At 40.2% G+C, this 18,033-nt stretch overlaps 2 protein-coding genes across 2 annotated transcripts; one reads left to right on the forward strand and one right to left on the reverse strand.

Annotated features, from left to right (window-relative positions):
• The first annotated feature begins 1,212 nt into the window (after positions 1-1,212).
• agr2 (anterior gradient 2) lies at positions 1,213-5,103 on the forward strand. The gene is made up of 8 exons (XM_088600442.1): positions 1,213-1,335; positions 1,942-2,077; positions 2,610-2,673; positions 2,767-2,819; positions 3,453-3,529; positions 3,964-4,027; positions 4,487-4,570; positions 4,807-5,103. The coding sequence occupies exons 2-8, from the start codon at positions 1,954-1,956 to the stop codon at positions 4,854-4,856; spliced, it is 516 nt and encodes a 171-aa protein (XP_088456568.1). The 5' UTR covers positions 1,213-1,335; positions 1,942-1,953; the 3' UTR covers positions 4,857-5,103.
• A 1,885-nt stretch (positions 5,104-6,988) lies between these two features.
• On the reverse strand, positions 6,989-17,612 carry tspan13a (tetraspanin 13a). Its single transcript, XM_088600441.1, has 6 exons — positions 17,305-17,612; positions 13,944-14,111; positions 9,919-9,999; positions 9,268-9,381; positions 8,582-8,692; positions 6,989-8,304 (listed from the first exon to the last, which is right to left on the reverse strand). Exons 1-6 carry the CDS (start codon positions 17,365-17,367, stop codon positions 8,230-8,232), a joined length of 612 nt encoding a protein of 203 aa, XP_088456567.1. The 5' UTR covers positions 17,368-17,612; the 3' UTR covers positions 6,989-8,229.
• Between the last annotated feature and the right edge of the window lie 421 nt (positions 17,613-18,033).

Genomic DNA, 18,033 nt, shown 5'->3' on the forward strand with positions numbered 1-18,033 from the left:
AACATTTTGTCTGGTGGTGCAGAAGACAAGCTTCCCTGTGGTGGACAGCAGGCCTGTCCAGCGTGTGCCCTGCCTTGTGCCTGTCGCTTGACCAGATAGAATCCGACTCCCCCAAGTCCCTGCGATGGATAACAAGGTTGGAAATGGATGGATATAGAAGAAAATACTTATTAGTTAACCCTTCACCATGAAGCACAACGTGATCGAAAGCCCATGGCCATTGCGAGCAAGGATTTCATTAGGAGAAAAAAGTGAAAAATCTTTGAATGGTCAAGTCACACTCTAGATTTAAATCCAAATGAGCGTCATTTTATAGGCTGAAGAAAAACTTGAAGTCAGGACAGCACAAGAACAGCAAGGTCTCACTTAAAGTGACTGCAGCAGAGGCTTGGCAAAGCATCTAAAATGATTCTGGATGGAATCTAGACCTCATCCAGATTCAATCTCAGCCTCAGTGGGTCACAGGCTTCATGCAGTAGTTACCTCAAAAGAATACTGGCTTTTACTTTTATCGCAAAGAGGTCCCTTGCAATCATTGTGTTGAAGACCAAGCATGTTTTTATACTAATGTGATAAAGTGCATGCATTAAATTATGCAAAAATACAACATTATTATATTGCACTCGCCATTCATTAATCTTATGATCACAAATACAAATTGCTTGAATGGAAAGCAAAACTAAATGAAAAATAAATCCTTTTTAAAGCCACTGTGTATGTTTCATCTGTACAGTATATTACTCAAAGATAAACTAAAATGTTATTTAAGGATAATGTTTAGTTCTCAGATTACATCAGGACATTATACTGAATACAGTGTAGTAAAAGCATTTGCTATACAAATGTTACAGAAAATAATTCGACTTGTATTAAGGTCTTCCATTGTTTGTTATGTAAGATTCAGAATATAGAGAAAAGCACATTTCAAGGAAATCCTAAGACTCTTCCATCTTTTTTCCATCCTTCAACCAATAGCAAAAAGACTAATCAGCCTATTGACGAATCAGGATCCTTGATTAAAGCTTACCTGTACTTGGAAAAGTGCCAAGACCTAAAAAAAAAAGTTTCTTACAGTATTTAACTCAAAAGAAACTCAAATGTTCCTGGACTTAAAATATGCACATACAAATCGCAAACTACACTGAAGAGAATAATGAGTATTAACAATTGAGTAGTTTACTCGTCCTGTTTGCTTCCTGCATTCTTGCACAGGTAAGGGGCAGGGCTTTAGAGCTGAACAGGTGTATAAATCACGAGCCGCTGCTGTGGGAGATCTATCAGGACCTGAAGTCACCCTCTACCCAGAGCAAGACCAAAAGCCTGCCAGGAAAAAAGGTAAGAGTACTCCTGATCTCTCTGAAGTCTCGCTTGGGTGTGGTAAAGGAGCTGGGTTCCACAAAGGATAAGTTGAAATGTTTTTATAGCTAGTGCAATTTACCAATTCTTTTTTCCAATATTTTTTTGCTTCATTACATTGGCAGATCAGTCTTGCATCCTGGGTTCTGTAGTTTGTAAAATGTTTAAAAAGAGAGATTATTGGTTAAACTATTCTGTTTTTGTTTAGCAACTGACATAGGATTGGTGTTATTTCATTCATTCCTTAACTGTGTCTCATATTACTTAATTGCTTCTAGAATGAAAACCCAGAGTCTACTTATGATACTTTTTTTGGCTCTGTATGCAATCTGAGTACATACTGTAGATTGCATAGCGTACATCTACAGTACTGGTGAAATATTTTGTTTTTCAAATCCAATGCATTTCCACCTTGTTGGTGCAATTTGTAAATAGTAACAATATTTGTGTTACTCACTTCATTGAACCGCATGCACAGAATGCTCCTGAATGTTATTCTTTCTTTTGTACAGATGTTTTGCAGTTTTTGCATTCTTGCTCTTCATATCCTAATTTCTCATCTATTTTTGTACCTTTGTCTTTCAGTGGACTTCAACCATGGCTAAAGGACTGTGTTCCCTGTTTTTGGTGGTGGTGGCTGTTTCTTCCAGCTTTGGAAAGCCTGAAAAACAAACGACGACTCCTCAAAAAGAAAAGAAATTTCCACAGACCCTGTCCAGAGGTAAGCATCTCTAACATTTTCTCACTATTCTGTCTGTACATGTACTGTAATTGCGCCAAACACTTGGTAAACACTTGAAGCAGATGGCTTCTACGGCAAACACACTTCCTAAAATAGTCTTGCACTGTTTAAAAACACAGTTTTATAAAGACTGGCTTCTGTTAGCTTTAATCAAAATTCCTGAGCTGGTAACTGAGTTTTGAGATGAGAAAATAATTGCATTCCTTTGACACTGACCCCTGTTACCGGCATTCACTTGCTAAGCTGTTCGTTCGCAGTTCGGCTGTGTGATTAATTACAATGCAGGCAAAGCGAATGTTCTAATGTTACATTTTCTCCTGCTCACAATGGGCATCTGTTCTGTGCTGTTTTATGAAAACAAGATCTATGCATGTATTGCTGCTGAGCTGCGCACAGCTTTCCTCCGTGTGATAATAGAAGTCTTCATCTTTTCTGTTTTTCATGGTTTAGAAAAGCATTACAGTTCTATGTGTGCCGTCATCCATTTTCATTCAGACTCCTTGATTTGCAGGTTGGGGTGATGAACTCACCTGGACCCAGACATACGAAGAGGCTTTGTTCAGAGCCAAATCAAGGCAAGATTTTTTTTTAAGAAGTGTTTAATAAAACCTTGGAGATATACAGTAATATTTTGTATTAAATATCAAACTTTCTCCACTGTTTCACAGCAACAAGCCACTCATGATCATCCATCACCTGGAAGATTGCCCACACAGCCAGGGTGAGACTGAAACCTCATAATGCCTGCTTTGTGCTGCCCTTAGCTTCCATTTACAATATGCTACATCACTGTCTTTGCTTCAGCATGAATTCTGAGATTTATTGCTGCACTATCTTTTTTTATTGCTTTATTGCTGTACAATCTACTTTCGTATATAATTTAACTACACACCCAAAACATGCACACTGACTAAGCTCAATTCATCTTATCTTAAGGTGCCCAGGCAGTTCCACGCTGTACCTCTCTGCCTGTGTAATTTTGTGCCATTCCTGAATGCATCCGTTGATAGATACCCATAGACAAATGTTTAGCCTCTACACAATCCTCATTCTTATCACAAACGCACAACTGTGTAGCGTCCTTTGTTTGCTTAAAAATTCAGAAAGGTTCCCTTGATTTTATTCTTAATATAGCCTCTTCATTTACATTTTTGTCTACATCATGGTCTTTCATAGATTCATTCATTAATTCATGTACGCTGCCAGTCTCACACTGCTTCCTAGCACGCAATAAAAATATGTTTGTATTGGGCGTTTAACCTGATGTTAACAGTTTGAAAAGCACACACTATCAGCTTTCCTTTGGAAACATCTACAAGTCCTCTCAAGTTCATTTTTATCCTTTACAACACAGCTCTGAAGAAGGTGTTTGCTAACAACAAAGAAGTCCAAAAAATGGCTAATGAAGACTTCATTCTGCTGAACTTGGTGGTAAGCTAAAAACCTGGGAGAAATAAGGAAGAAGACTACAAGAACTAGTCATTTAATTAGATTATTAGGTATTATTTTATACATTGTGCACCACTGCCTTCATAACCTTAACAGAGTTGGGTAAGATAAGGAGCTTGTAAGGTGGATGACTGTTTAATCAATACAGGACTTGATTAAAATATAAAGATTCACAAAGAAAAATTTTAAATAAAAATAGTAACTATTTTTATTTCTCTTATCTGAGATGCAGAATCCTTGTGATATTTTTTTTTATGTTTGAGCAAAGCAGGTGAATCTTTCTTATTCTCTTACACCTGAGAACTTTATTTAATGCTAAATTTAGATCCTTAATGTCTCCGAGACAAAAGTCTACAACACCCACTGATTCCATAACAAACAATTTATGTATCTTGATGTTTTTGTGTTTTTTACAGTATGAAACTACAGATAAGCACCTGTCTCCTGATGGCCAGTATGTGCCCAGAATTATCTTTGTAGGTGAGTGAACTACAAGCACAGTGTAAAAAAGCCCCGTGTTCATGAGAGAGGTTATCTGCTGTTTCCTGTTGTGACCAGCATGTGGCTGGATGAATGGATATCTAAGCAACAGTCCATAATGATACTACAGATAATTCTGACAGATCTTTTGTGACGAAAAGAAATCTATAAATGCAGTCAGTTGATGAATTCAGTTCAGGACTGAAGAGAATAACTCTATTCAAGAGAATAGAGTTAGTCTATTCAGGTCTTAAATGAATTATTAAGGAACAATCTAAAGATTTAATAAATAAGCCACTGACCACAGTTACCATAACCAAATTGTATAGCGCTTTAATATTATCTAAGTTTAATAGTACTGGAAAAAATGATTAAATTGTTATTTACTATTTCTGCTACTACTAAAAAAGATGCTGATAAGTGTTAGAAGTGTCTGATAGTGCTTTCTTCCCCACACAGATCCTTCCCTGACTGTGAGAGCTGACATTACAGGGAGATACGCCAATCGCCTCTATGCTTATGAGCCATCAGACATCAACCTGTGTAAGTACCTGTATAATTTTAACAGAAACACTGGCTTTCTATCGCAAAATACAAGATCTAAAAATGTTATAAGCGAAATGAAGTTTGGAATCCTGAGAGCCCTCCACCAGAACTATTGTAAAATACTTTTTTATAATATTATTTTTGTCAGCAATGAAGTGGGATCATTTCGTAAACTGAATGCAGTTCAAAATAGTTTTTGACCAGTACTTTAAATGTTTATGTCTTTAAATTAGTGATCAGCAACATGCAGAAAGCCAAGAAGCTCCTGAAGACGGAGTTGTAGGAGCTGGAGAGAGCTGTCGAGCCTCCGAGGGTCTGAAGATAATCCTTGTGCTGTAGTGTCAGTGTCAAGTAGTCGGAGCGCCTGGAATGTTTACTGGTGTAATACTAAGCACTGAGTACTGTGTGTGTTCACTTTCAGGGGTGGGAGGCTTTGCTTTCAAAGATTCTGTTATTATTTGTATGTCTGTGTTTGGAATGCTGAATATTGCCACATGGTTGTATAATAAATGTAGCTGTTTTCAATAACACCTGGTTGTCGTTGATTTTATTAATCTCCTTAAAGTGAAGGGAAATGTTATTGAATGTCAGGCACCATTTTCATCCAAAGAACGTAAATGTAAAAAGTTTTTATTTTCATGACAAAAAACTCTTTCTTTATACAGTATATAATACTATATACTGTATAATATAAAATGGATTCATATGGGTACAGATACATTCATTAGCTGTATAAACTACAACAAACATCTTACGAAGTGGGCGAAGGCAGAACTTATTTTCAAAGCTCTATTTGAAAGGAATCAAAAAAGGAATTAGTTAATCAATGCATACGCCTGTGCTCCAGGACTGTTACTTTGTTCAATGCATTTATTAAAAGCATTTCTGGCCAATATGGAGAAACCCATGAAGCTTCTGAAGAGTGAATTATAAGGTCCCCGAGGAGCCACTGTACTGTGTCACATACCACAGGCAGGTCTCGAGGACAGGAATGAGGACCCAGTCCAGAGCTGAGAAATGAAATACCATTTGTGTTCCTTTTGTCACATGGAAACGAGTTATGAATGGAACTGTTCTATGTTCTTCAAATAAAAGACACAAAAAAATCCCTCTCTTAGTATTACATACAGTATGAAATCTGCTAGTTTACATTTTAAATCTAATCATGTCACAGGGGGTTTCATGTTTCTGAAAGAGATATTTTGGGAGATCCCATCAGACCGCACTCACAGAAAGTGAAATACTGCAGTACTGAGCACTGTAATGTTGCCAAACAATTAAACTGTACAAATAAAATCCAGAAAAGGTGTACTTACAAAAAGGTGTATTCTTATGCAATCAAGCCATGATTGGAGCAGGATTCTAGTCTGTGATAAGGTAACAATTTGGTATCTTAATGCTGCTTTATTGACGTGTGCAAGAATACACTTTTCTTTCAATTATACAGATATACAAAGCCTTGCCGAGATTAATTTTATATAACTAATTTTGTAGACAATGCTTGCTGTTGCTTAGAGTCTGTCCAGCTTTGTCACAGAACCTTAACTTCCCCCATTCCTGGATATTCCTTCCCCGTCTCTCCACTGCGCATAAGATTGTAAAAATAGGAGACCTGGTAGAACTGCACAGAACCCTACAGACACCCCCTACAAAACCCCTTCTGTTCCACAGACACATAATACCCCTCCGCTCAGGACAAGGGTGTAATTGTGCATTGATTCAGGTCAGCAAAGGCTGCCTGTGCTAGTCTGAAAGTTATTACCTGGCAAAACTCATTAACTCAAGGGTAAGGCTTCTACTAATTGTCCAGAAGAACTGAAAACTATAGACAATGTTGCACGTTTTTGCTGCTTATTGGACAGTCACGTACCTCTTTTAAAAGACAATCCCTATTTAGCAAAGTGTAATCCTGGCTTGCTCATTACAGTGTGTCTTTATCATCACAATTATTTTATATATTGTAGTTACAATTATTATAAACCACATACTGTGTACATCAAAAATAGTCAGGACATCTCATTCAACAGCAGGTGAAAGTAACTGTGCAACCACACACACACACATCACAAGTGTGTCATTTAACTGCGGGACTGGAATGCTCTGGAACTGGTGAACTGCGTTACCTAGGAACTCTGCTGGAGGGAGTTTTCAGGCACAGCTCTCCACTGCTGAGAGGGTCAGTGGAAAACAGCTCAGCTTGTATTCATTGTTAGTTCAAGTTACACAAGGAGACAATCAGCCATCAAGAAAGTTTAAAGATACAGAAAAAGAAGATCACTACCTATAAAGTAAGGTGTGAGGCACAGTATAAACTACAGCATTTGGTATAAGAATTTCGTTATGCTTGTGCATGTAACAGCATGTAAGAAACTTAATTCCGGTCTTCAAAGGGACGTTTTATGAAACACAACAGAATCAATATATCAAATTATTTTTTTATTGGTACAAATGCTCAGTTACACAGGCTGAATTCACAGAGCCTTCTAATCTAACAGCACACACGTCAGCAGTTCATGCAAGAACAGGTCAAGCACACATTCGGTCACAGGCAAAATGTCATATGCAGTAGTCATAGATCAAACCTCAGTAGTAAAAATTGTGTCAAGTCTACAAAGGGTGCTACCTTACAATTAAAGATTAAACAAAGAGATGTATCTTAATTTAATAAATCTGACATTGTTTTGTTTTTTTTTTAGAAAAGCTGAAAGGGGAGTTACTATGCAGAAAGTAAATATGATAAAACTTTTTAACTCTGTCACATTTATTTTCACAGTACTGACTGTGGCCCAAACTAATGAGAAACAGAGTAAGCATTAAAGACACTAAAATACATCTGTATTCATGGTATAAATTAAGAATGGCATTTACTTCATATTTTGTCATTTAAATATATATATGTGAGAAAACAATTTATAAATAGCAGACATTGAATAAGTTCAGCATCAGCTAGAAACATGTTGTCTTTGTAATACTTCAAAGTTTTTTTTCAGTTTAGAGCTTCACTTCACAAACTTGGAACAGCAGTTTCCCATCAGTTATTGCACGTAATTAGTAATAAATATTCTCTGCACTGACAAGTCTTTGAATCTAGCATGCAAATCATGTAGTCTGCCTCCATTAGTGTCACATTCTGCACTACAGTAGCTAAATATCAAGATGAAAATGATTACCTGAAATGTGTAAATTCCCAACATATTTGCCAACAAGTTCCATATTATACAAGAAGTCTATGAACAAAAATCACAACACCAGTTTCTAATAAAATTAAACATATGTAATAAATCTGTAGATCAAGATGACCAATTGAAAATACAATTCTTCAGAAATAATTTTGAAACACTATTCTACACTTCCCCCTGTTTTCTTCAGCAATACTTGGTTTAAAATGATCAAAGAAGTGAACCAGGAAAACATTTCCAGAGAACACAGCAAGGTACTAAAATGCTAGACAGCAGTGTGTTCACAGACATATTGGAGTGTTCTTATATTATTAATACACATCTCTGTCATTTCCAATGACGATGTTACAGATAACACATCCAGTGGAAAGAATAGCCTCTTCCATTTACAAAGATCATTCCAAGACAGGAAAAATGTTAACATGTCTTCAATTAATATAGTGCATTTTTTTAACAAGGTATTTTATTGCTTTCTTATCACAGAAAAGCACTGGGATTTGCTCGTGGGTCTTTCTGATTCCTGTACCTATATGTTAGCCACACTCCCAAAATCTGAAATAAACACAAAACAGATATTTATGGAGCAAAAATGACTTCATGCATTTAATTACAGATCAAAGAATTTAGAAATCTACTTGTGATTATGAAGACCGCAGTTTTAAGAACTTTATTTGATGTTTCTAGGGTTAACTCCTTACCTGCTTGTTCAGAAGACAACGTTATTAATTTAGCCAGTACATCCAGGGGAATTGACTTTGAAAACAGTTACTAAACTTGTTAAACTTAAACTATGCACTTCATTGAATGGCACTGTATTAAAGGCACCCACCTCCGTGAAACTGAAGAACAGCCCGATACCTCCAACAAACCTCAACACCTCCCCTGCATGCTCCTGGATTTTAGACGCACAGGATACGCAGGAATTGTTATGATAACAAGTCTGGAATTGAAAAAGAAAGATGAGATAATAACACAGAACTCTGTGGATGTCTTACTGTATACTGCTCTCAGTATGCAAATACTTCTGCATACTCACTGCACAGCAGATCAGGTGGAGAGGAGAGAATCTGCTGCACCGGTTCAGGGGGAAACCTATAGACAGGGCCATGGCAGCTTACTGGACCGGTCATTGTCAGGTTTCTGTCCTTTGAAGGCAACCCCAAGCCCAGGCAGAGTCCGAACAAGAGCTAACCAGACCACTGGTCGGCACATCACAGCATCTAACAATAGTTAGGACACTGGGGGGTCATAACAGGTCAGTGCTGCCAGGGATGGACATACCTGGTGATGCTCCTTCTTTACCTTGTCTAAGCAAGAGGTGCTCCAGCTGTAGGGATGGCACGCCATTTAAAAATAGATGGGAATGAAAGTGCTTAATAACAGAGGTGTAGTTACTGTACATTACTGCATTAAGCGGAATGAGATCAGACTCATCTGTTGTACTGTACTGTATGTGTTGTTGGCCTGAGTCCCGTTAGCATTTTTTACAAGAAGTGAAATTAAGATCGCACTTACAGCATCACAAGGCTGACTGTAGTCAACGGTTGAAAACCCACAGCAGTTCAGACTTTTCTCAATATCCCCCTGTGTGGTTTGAGAATTGTTCCAGCCTGCTTCTAAGAGGTGATCCTATGAGGAAGACAGACTGTGAAACTGACAAAATTGCATTTAACACATGACATCAGTGATATCAATGTGGTCTACTAGTTCTATTATAATACTCATCATGGATCAATTTTTGCTAAGGACTTTCTACAACTGCACATCACCTGTTCAGAATAACCATTTGTATGAGTACAGTTTTATTCTGCAAACTTGATAAAGTTTTATAAAGATGTATGCAAAAAAAGTAGATGTATTTATAGATATATGCAAAAAAATCTTTAAGAGACTTTAATTTCCATAAAAATACAGTTTTAGTCATTATTTGTTGACCAGTGCCACCTTATATTTAGCAGAGTATAGTATATATGTTACACATACTTAATTAAAAGACCCATAAATACTGTTTTCACCCTTTGGTATTTCATGTTAAGGATAATCACTCAGGAATATTGTATATTGAGACTCATAAGTGAAGCATAAAACATTAAAAGGATAAGGGAAAAAAGACGATCAAGTGGTTATTCTCTGTTTGGACTATTCAAATAATCAAAGTTTACATACCTGCTGTTCCTTATTTAGTGCAAGGCAAGCACAGGAAACCGAAAACTGAACAACAAACACCATGAAGAGAATAATCATATACTGTTCAGACAATCAAGGAAATAATTTAGCCATGACATAGAGTTCCCAACCTTAAAGAAGAAAACCTAGGTGCTCAATACAGAGCGGCCAATGCAAGATAACAATTAACAAGATACAGCTCTTTAGAGAAACAGAGGAGCCACAGTAGCCGGTTGATGACATCATCTCTGTAGCACTGAGGTGGCAGCACATAGCTTAAAGGTTAAGAGACAGGCTGGTAGCAACACCTGGAATGGATGCATAATCCCACTAGTGACATCACTGCTCTTAGCAACATTAGTAACAGCCCCAAACTCTAATTTTCATATTCAATACTCTGTTATCCTTTAAGACCTTATCTAATATTTTTACATTGCCTCAAAAAGAAGTCACACAATGCAGCAATGCTAGCACAGAAGGACATACAGTATTTCACACAGCTAATGATTCCACATTTCAAGCTATTGTTTGGGTAACAAAGTGGCCTTGTTTTATTGTTTGTTAGACTGTCAGACATTTTACATGCCTGCTCACTGCACCTGTGCTTTTAAAAGCAGTTTGCTCGAGTATTCTCAACTCTGCCTTTAGCCTGAATCTGCACATCAGGGAGGCACTGTTTCTATTTATAGAACTGTTTCACTACTGCACTTGTTCCAGGCTCAGAAAATGAACTTATTATTTACAGCATATAAAATAATAAAATATATAAAAATATATAAACAGAGAAAGGACAGGCTGACTCTTTGCTGAGTAATAAATAAAGGAATGGATTATACCGATGTTAATATTTCTCCATGTAAGGAGTCTACAGGAATAAGGTATTTAGTTCTATTAGCTTTTCAATTATCAAATGTTTGATCTGCTACACCTTTATAGTAAAGCTTATATCTGTCTTCTGTGTCAGGGGAGTACAGCCACACCCACTGTGTACTTAAGATGAACTATTCCCTACTATTCTTACTCACACAACTTACTCACACAATAAAAAAACATACTTCCATCCGGAAGGCTTTTTATAAGAAGCAGAGCAATTCTGAAATGAAAATATGCATGCAAATTAAAATGGAAGAGATGTTTTCTAGAATGATTTTTCATTCAGTTGCACAAAACCATGTGACAAAACAGCTCTTCCTGACCCTCCACTGTCCACTGTCTAGTTTTACATGATTATCAACGTATAAAATAATTATGGCAATATTATCACATTCAGTCGGGACTTAATCTTCACACTTTCAACTAACAATAACTTCAGTAGCTCAGCTACATCCCAATAAATAAATACGCTAATGCAGAGCTCAAATGCTGAACTAAGAGCCAATCCGTTTGACTGAAAATTAGATGTTTGGCCAAAATACATGCGTGTAACAGATGATAAAATGTGTGTGATGCAAGTTTGCAGGTCCCAGGACACAGGTCAGTGCTAGCAGCTTACAGCAGTAGCAGGACCAGCTAGCGTGGGGAACCAACTACTGGGAGACGCGGTTTCCTGGGGACTCTGAAATGCGACGGAATGCAAGTAGAGTGGGTTCAGCAAAAGTAGGAGATCATGTGGGAAAAGCAGAGAAAAACAAAACAAAAAGTCCTAGTGGATGAAAATAATCCTCTGTGGGTCCTGGTCCAATATCCCCCTCCCCCACTGGACAGAGCCTAAAAGGAGCCTAAAAGTAATGCATAAGAGATTTGCCACTTGCTGAATTTAACTAAATAGGAACTAATTTCAAGCTTAATGCTCTTCAAAGGAAGCGATATTAGCTATGTATGTGGTTAGAGGCACGGGAGGAGGAAGAATCGAAGGCCAGTACTGACCAGTTGGACACCAGCCGAAAAGGGGGGCAGTATATGGGGGGAACCTTCTCTGCGGCTGCCTAGAAACAAGTGCAAAGGACAGAGTGGGCGTGAATGAAGAAACCCAGGTCTGGTGCAAACTGGCTCCTCCTGAACTTCTCTTATAACTTATGTCTTACAACTTCGTTTTGACATTAATCTTTTACAGTAAACCATTCAAGCCACGCTGAGTGCACACGTGGAAAAGTGTGCCATCTCCTAGCACAGCGATGTCACGCCATTGCCATTGGATGGCAACTGCATATTGTGGCACCTACAGTCCCAGACTGCCAACCATTTGAACTGTCCGCCCATCACCGCACGGTGTCCTGTCTGCTCCACAGCGATACTGTACAGGAGGCCTAATGCTGACTGGAGAACAGGCACATCTCTCAGGGCATGCCTGCAGGCAACCCAGGAAGTTGCAGGGCTAGCTGCTGTGGCAGGAGCCAAAAGAGCTTGCCTTATCCAAACCCTACCCAAGGTAGTGCTGAGACAACAAGCAGACATCCTGTCACAATCAGTGAACGACACAGTCAGCATCTCAATCGGGGGGAGGTCCCGCCTCACACCCTGTGATTCCAGAATAGGCTCCAGGTTGAACTAAGCCTGAACGGGATCAAGCAACTTTATCACAATAGATGGATTAGGACCGATACAAAGTGTAGCAGGAAGTGGTTCTACTTTTTTAATCCAGGAAGCATACAAATATTTTAGTTAAATTTCCATAATGAAGCACTCACAGGGTAGTGTGTACTGGGTTCTCCTACAGCGAAGGCAAGAGCGTTATCTTGGCACCAAAAACTCTGTTGCAGTTAATGATCACTTCCACCTCCTGCATCCTGCATATTAGAATTTAAAAAAATATATTTTTTACCTGATACACTGACTAATCAGTAACTTATGTGGGCGGAGCGGTGGCTCTGTGGCTCAGGATCCGCGCCTGTGGCTGGAAGGTTGCCAGTTCGTATCCTGCGGCCGGCGGAGGAATCCTACTCCATTGGGCCCCTGAGCAAGGCCCTGAACCCCAAGTGCTCCAGAAGTGGCGTATTATTGGCTGACCCTGTGCTCTGACCCCAAGCTTCTCTATCCCCATCTGTGTGAAAAGACAAATCCCTACTGCAAGAAAGTGTATATGGCTAATAAAGCGATCTCTTAACTTCAACACCTGGACTGTCCCCCCCTCCCCATGTTTAAGTGTTACTGAAATCATTCATGGTGTTCTTGTCACGCCCTCTGCAGCCAGAGGGCGCTCCCACTCTGTCCTGTCCCTAGTTTCCGGTCTGCTGTCCTTCCGGTCCCTCTCTTTCCCTTGGGCTATATATTTCCGGGTCTTGCACTCTGCCCTCGCTCAGCATTGACGTTCGGATGTCCTGAGACCCGTCTAGCACCAGGTCGCCCCACGTCCGCTACCTGAGGGCATAGGTTTCTATACGGCATTCCTGAACTCTTTGCATGAACGAGCCCGGGCCTTTTTCCCGTCTCGCCGCTACGCATATGGGTCTTTTTCCGCTCTCCTGCTCCCCACGGTTAGTCCCTTTGGACGTCCGGGACAGTTCTGTTGCTTCATTTTTTGGGACTGAAGAACAGGAATTCCCCCAGGAGAACATAGAACACTGTTTTCTGCTACTCTTATCCTGTTCTTTAGACAGCCCCTTAGTGGAAATGTGTGGTCAATCTGCATCAGAAACTTTGGATTTATTCAGATAGTTCCCTTGGTTTCCAAACACATACCTTTCTAATCCCCACAATTTGTTGCGCAATCTTTCAGGTGAGACATAGAGGTGCTAACCCTGTTGTCCTGGCTAAACTCCAAACGTACAATCTGGACTCCCCACATTTCTCACTAATTCAACTCGTGAAGCGGCCTCTCACTTCTTCCCTGATCTTCTGTGCAGTGTCACCCAGCAGATAGCTGAGTGAACTGGCCCTCCTCCTCCTACATGCTCACCACCTTGTATTCCCCTGCATGAAGATGACATGAAGACTATCATAAAGTGGTCCTAAACGACATATTCCACTCTTCCGCCTACGGTACAGTAATTTCACAGGCTTTCCTGAAGCACTACCTCTGTTTAACCAAACCTGAGATACTGCCACTCCTATTATTCCAGCTATGCTCTCTTCACATTAAAGGATACGAAAAACAGCAGGACCTGATGATGCTTCATGGCACCGATCAACCCCACCAGAGCCACGAAAAAGAGGAAGATCCCGACTCCTATCACCCCTCCAACCACCTGGAAACTGGAAACCAGGCCGAACCATTTCCCCCAGGCTGCGACCCCAATCATCAGCAAGCTCACCATCTGCAAGGAAAGGAGGACAGAGAGTACAGCACATGAGCACACTGCCTTCACTGTGTGAAACACGCGGCCTAAAAACGTTCCGTTATATATATATTTTTAAGATCTCACTCGAGAACTGTGGCTTGACACACTGAAGCAGAAGAAAAGGATTTCAAACAAGGTTTTCAGTACCGTAAATACTGAAGCAGCTCAACACCCGCAAAAGAAGAGCTGACGATTCTGGCAGTTACCAATCTGACAGCTACACCACCAGAACACGCGGAGAAACTAAGCATTTTAAAGTTGATGGGGGAAAATATTGCACGTGCACAGGAATAACGTATAAGGTCAGTGTACAGTAAGATTTCTCATTTACTTACAGTATTTTAAAGGTGTTTCTGTTATCTAAGAGATATGGCCCCAGGAGCCTGACAGAATGAACTAAGATATAAAAGTAGTTCAGGTGGGGAGCTGCGTCAACATGCGCAGGCTGCAAAGGAACAAGTAATAGGTTTATTCCATTGCTGAAAAGAGAAGAAAGGAAACACAGCGTTTCGGCTGTGGAGCCTTCTTCGGGTGTGAGAAAGACAGGGAAGTCAGCACAGATTATATACTGCAGCACAGGAGAACAGAAGCCGGGGGTGTGGGGGAGGCAGGAGTGGAGAGAGGTGAAGAGATGTGTGAAGTCGAAACCTGCAAATGAATAGAGAGGATTAGGAAACGAGTCTGACATCGAGAGCAGGGGGAAGGTGTGAGCCATGTTTCACGATAATCTTTCTGATGTTGGAGTTTTAAGAAGGGTTTTTCAACTGCAATAGGAGAACGCAGACGGAGAGATCAGTGTGATCATGGCCGCTAGAGGTGAAATGAGAAAGATATAAAAGGCCGTGCAAAGTAACTGCAGGCATTCACTTGTGTGTGACATCACGAGACACGGGAGCGTCTCCCACTACCGGTCCTGCATGGAGCTAATTAAACTATGTGAAACACCGGGGAAAAAAAAACCCAAATCAAATCTATGATTCAAGGTAAACAGTCAGATTTTAAAATAAGATGCACTTCTCTCAGCACTGAAATGAGACCAGCAACACTCGTTACCAGAACCTTGTTGGATCCCAGAGGAAATACCCAGGTATTCATTAATTATTCCTTCGATATGACTGGAAGTTGCAATTTATATGAATCTGCAGCCATTACTTTGGATACCATTACCAAACTCTAACAGATATGTGCCTAGTTCAGCCACTTAAAATCAGAGATCCTGCTCAGATGTGCTTTCAGGCATCACATTTACTTGTGCACTTTGTTTGACTTATTTCTTAATTTGTTTGGACAATTACACATGTAATCTGCTTCCCTAAAACAAGGGATGAAGTGAGAAATTGTCAAGGTACACTGTTCTGTTACAGGCGAGCACTACAAGGCAGCAGCAAGGACTTGAGTCTTCATATCTTCCTATCAGTCAGGAATATCTGAACGGACACAACTGCCCTAAGCACAGTCTTTGGGAATTCAGCTCATAAGCCCCAGTGTCAAGACAACAGATCACACTGACAACACCCACAAGTCATGAGTTCAACTGAAAGTTTAACTTCCTAGAACCAAGAAAGGAGGAATCACAGTGAACCAGAGGATTTAAACCTATTCTGGTTTTCATACCCCTCTTTAAGAAATCTCTCTGTAGAGGGAACCTTAAATTAAACATCACAATAAAGTAAACCCTATAATTATTAAAGTTAAAGCTACTATTAGGCATAAAATAAAGTGTAGGTCCACTAGAAATACTTTCAGAGCAGATCTGATGTGTGACCCTGCTGATTTCACACTCTGCTGAGGGTGGAAAGGTTTTTTTCTTTGTTTCTGGAGAAGCTCATTTGGATGATGGGAGTTGTGGACCAGTTTCTAAAACCACATTGTTGTGTGATTTAAGTGCTTTAGCTGTGCGTCTAGATCCATACTTACATACAAAACATCCCCGCATCACGATCACAATGCCACAAACCGAATGTAGATGCTAAATTACATATCCTCACCCGGACAAACACACAACTAAAATAAGCATTCCCCCTGCACAGGACGCGCTGGCTTCTAGATCCTATTTGACGTCTTCTCCAATTAGTAGAGCGGTCCACATATTTCATTTTCACTCGTTGAACCTTTACATTCACGTACTGTACAACTTTGTTTTTTTCATGAGTTTGTAGCATTTGTCAGAAAACATTATTTGGAAAATCTGGAGTATTTAAGGATTTGTAAGAATTCGCTTCACTTTAAATAACAGATTACAGCACCCCAGGCGAATAAAGTGTTTAATGTTTAGTGATTTCGGACATTGGTTCAAAAACTACTTTCACACCGAGACTAATCACATTACAGTACCCTCGCCGGTTAATTAGTGACAGTTAGTACAGCAATGCTGCACTCCGTGATGGAACAGTACTTTGCACAGGTGTGCGATGTGCGATACAATAAATGATATCATACTGCGATAAAAGTCGGAATGTCACCTGCGCGGAAGGTGCTGCGACCTGTCAGGTCACTTTGATTAAAATAAGTCTCACAGAATGAATATGAAAATAACATATCGTTGCTGACTGCCAATTTGTAGGTTAGAAAAATAAATATATATATATATTACAAAACGTATGTCAATACCGGATACCGGATATTAAAAATTAAATATAAACATTTCAAAAGTCCTTTGCTCTTCAAAAACGAGACCAATATACAGTATGCAAAGGAACACGCAATAGGTTTATTCCATGCTGAAAAGAGAAGAAAACACAACGTTTCGGCCGTGGAGCCTTCTTCGGGTACAGTATATTGTATATAATATACAATATTCTGACTACTGCCTTATGAGTACTGAAACCATTTAACATGCTCAGACGCCAGCCTTGCTGAAAATAGGTTGCTGGAACCCCTTACGAAAATAAAATTTGTATAGAAACCTACGGTATAGATCATATTTATAGGGTTTTTTTTGTGTGTGTGTCTGAGAGAATAATTATTCTTTCTGTTTCACCGAATAATTAACACCAACCCCGTCCCGTTAATACCGACAGCTGTGTCGTGTTTTTTGTGACATACACTGTACAATACCATCGACACCTCGCATAGACCCAGCAGGGGTATAATATCGAAATCAGCCCCAGCCAGCCCGGCTCCGGCATATAACACCATATGGCAGCTCCGTGCCCAGCAGCATACTTACAACATAGAGAATGTTGAGGGCGCAGAGGGAGTTTTTCGAACAGGTGAACCCGCCGCACACCATTGTGCCCAGTGCGCAAATCCCCAGATACTCTGCAGAAAGAAGAGGCTGAACGGGAAGGAGAAGGGGGGAAAAAAAACCCAACAGCTTAAATGAATAAATATTTAAAGAAAATCCACAGAACGACAGCCCTCTGACGATTTTCGGATCTACAGTATTGATATCGCAACCCGTCGAGCACGCCTAGCAGCGATAACACGGGCTGAGCATATGACTAGTTACAGGGGGGCCCGGAGCGCTGATTGGTGCCGGCCGCTCACTCTCCTGTCATATGCAAATCTATGCGGAGATACAGTGTTGCGTGCGCGCAGCCGACGGGGGCGGAAAGGGGGGGGGACACCGGTCGGCCTTGGGTGACGACACTCTGTGACAGGTGAGGCTCGTCTGCAGGTCTGCAGGTCTCACAAGAGGCATCCTCCAGGCCGGCAGGGCTCAAAATCCAAGCGCTCTTCACTTCTTCAGGCAAAGACATCGGGATCCTGTAGACGCGTACGCCGTATCGACTTACAGCACCGCTGCGGGTCGACCTGATTTCTTTCCAGGCTTATTTATAGGCAGCCCCTCTGGGTCAGGCGGCTGTGCTTTCTTCTGCGGCATGCCCAGATGCTGTGCGAGGACCTCACGAGTCGGAAAGATAAAAAATCTAGATCAGATTAAATCAGACTTCAT

The sequence above is a fragment of the Lepisosteus platostomus genome, chromosome 12, assembly GCF_059453375.1.
Source record: "Lepisosteus platostomus isolate fLepPlt1 chromosome 12, fLepPlt1.hap1, whole genome shotgun sequence".
In the NCBI taxonomy this organism is placed as follows: Eukaryota; Metazoa; Chordata; class Actinopteri; order Semionotiformes; family Lepisosteidae; genus Lepisosteus; species Lepisosteus platostomus.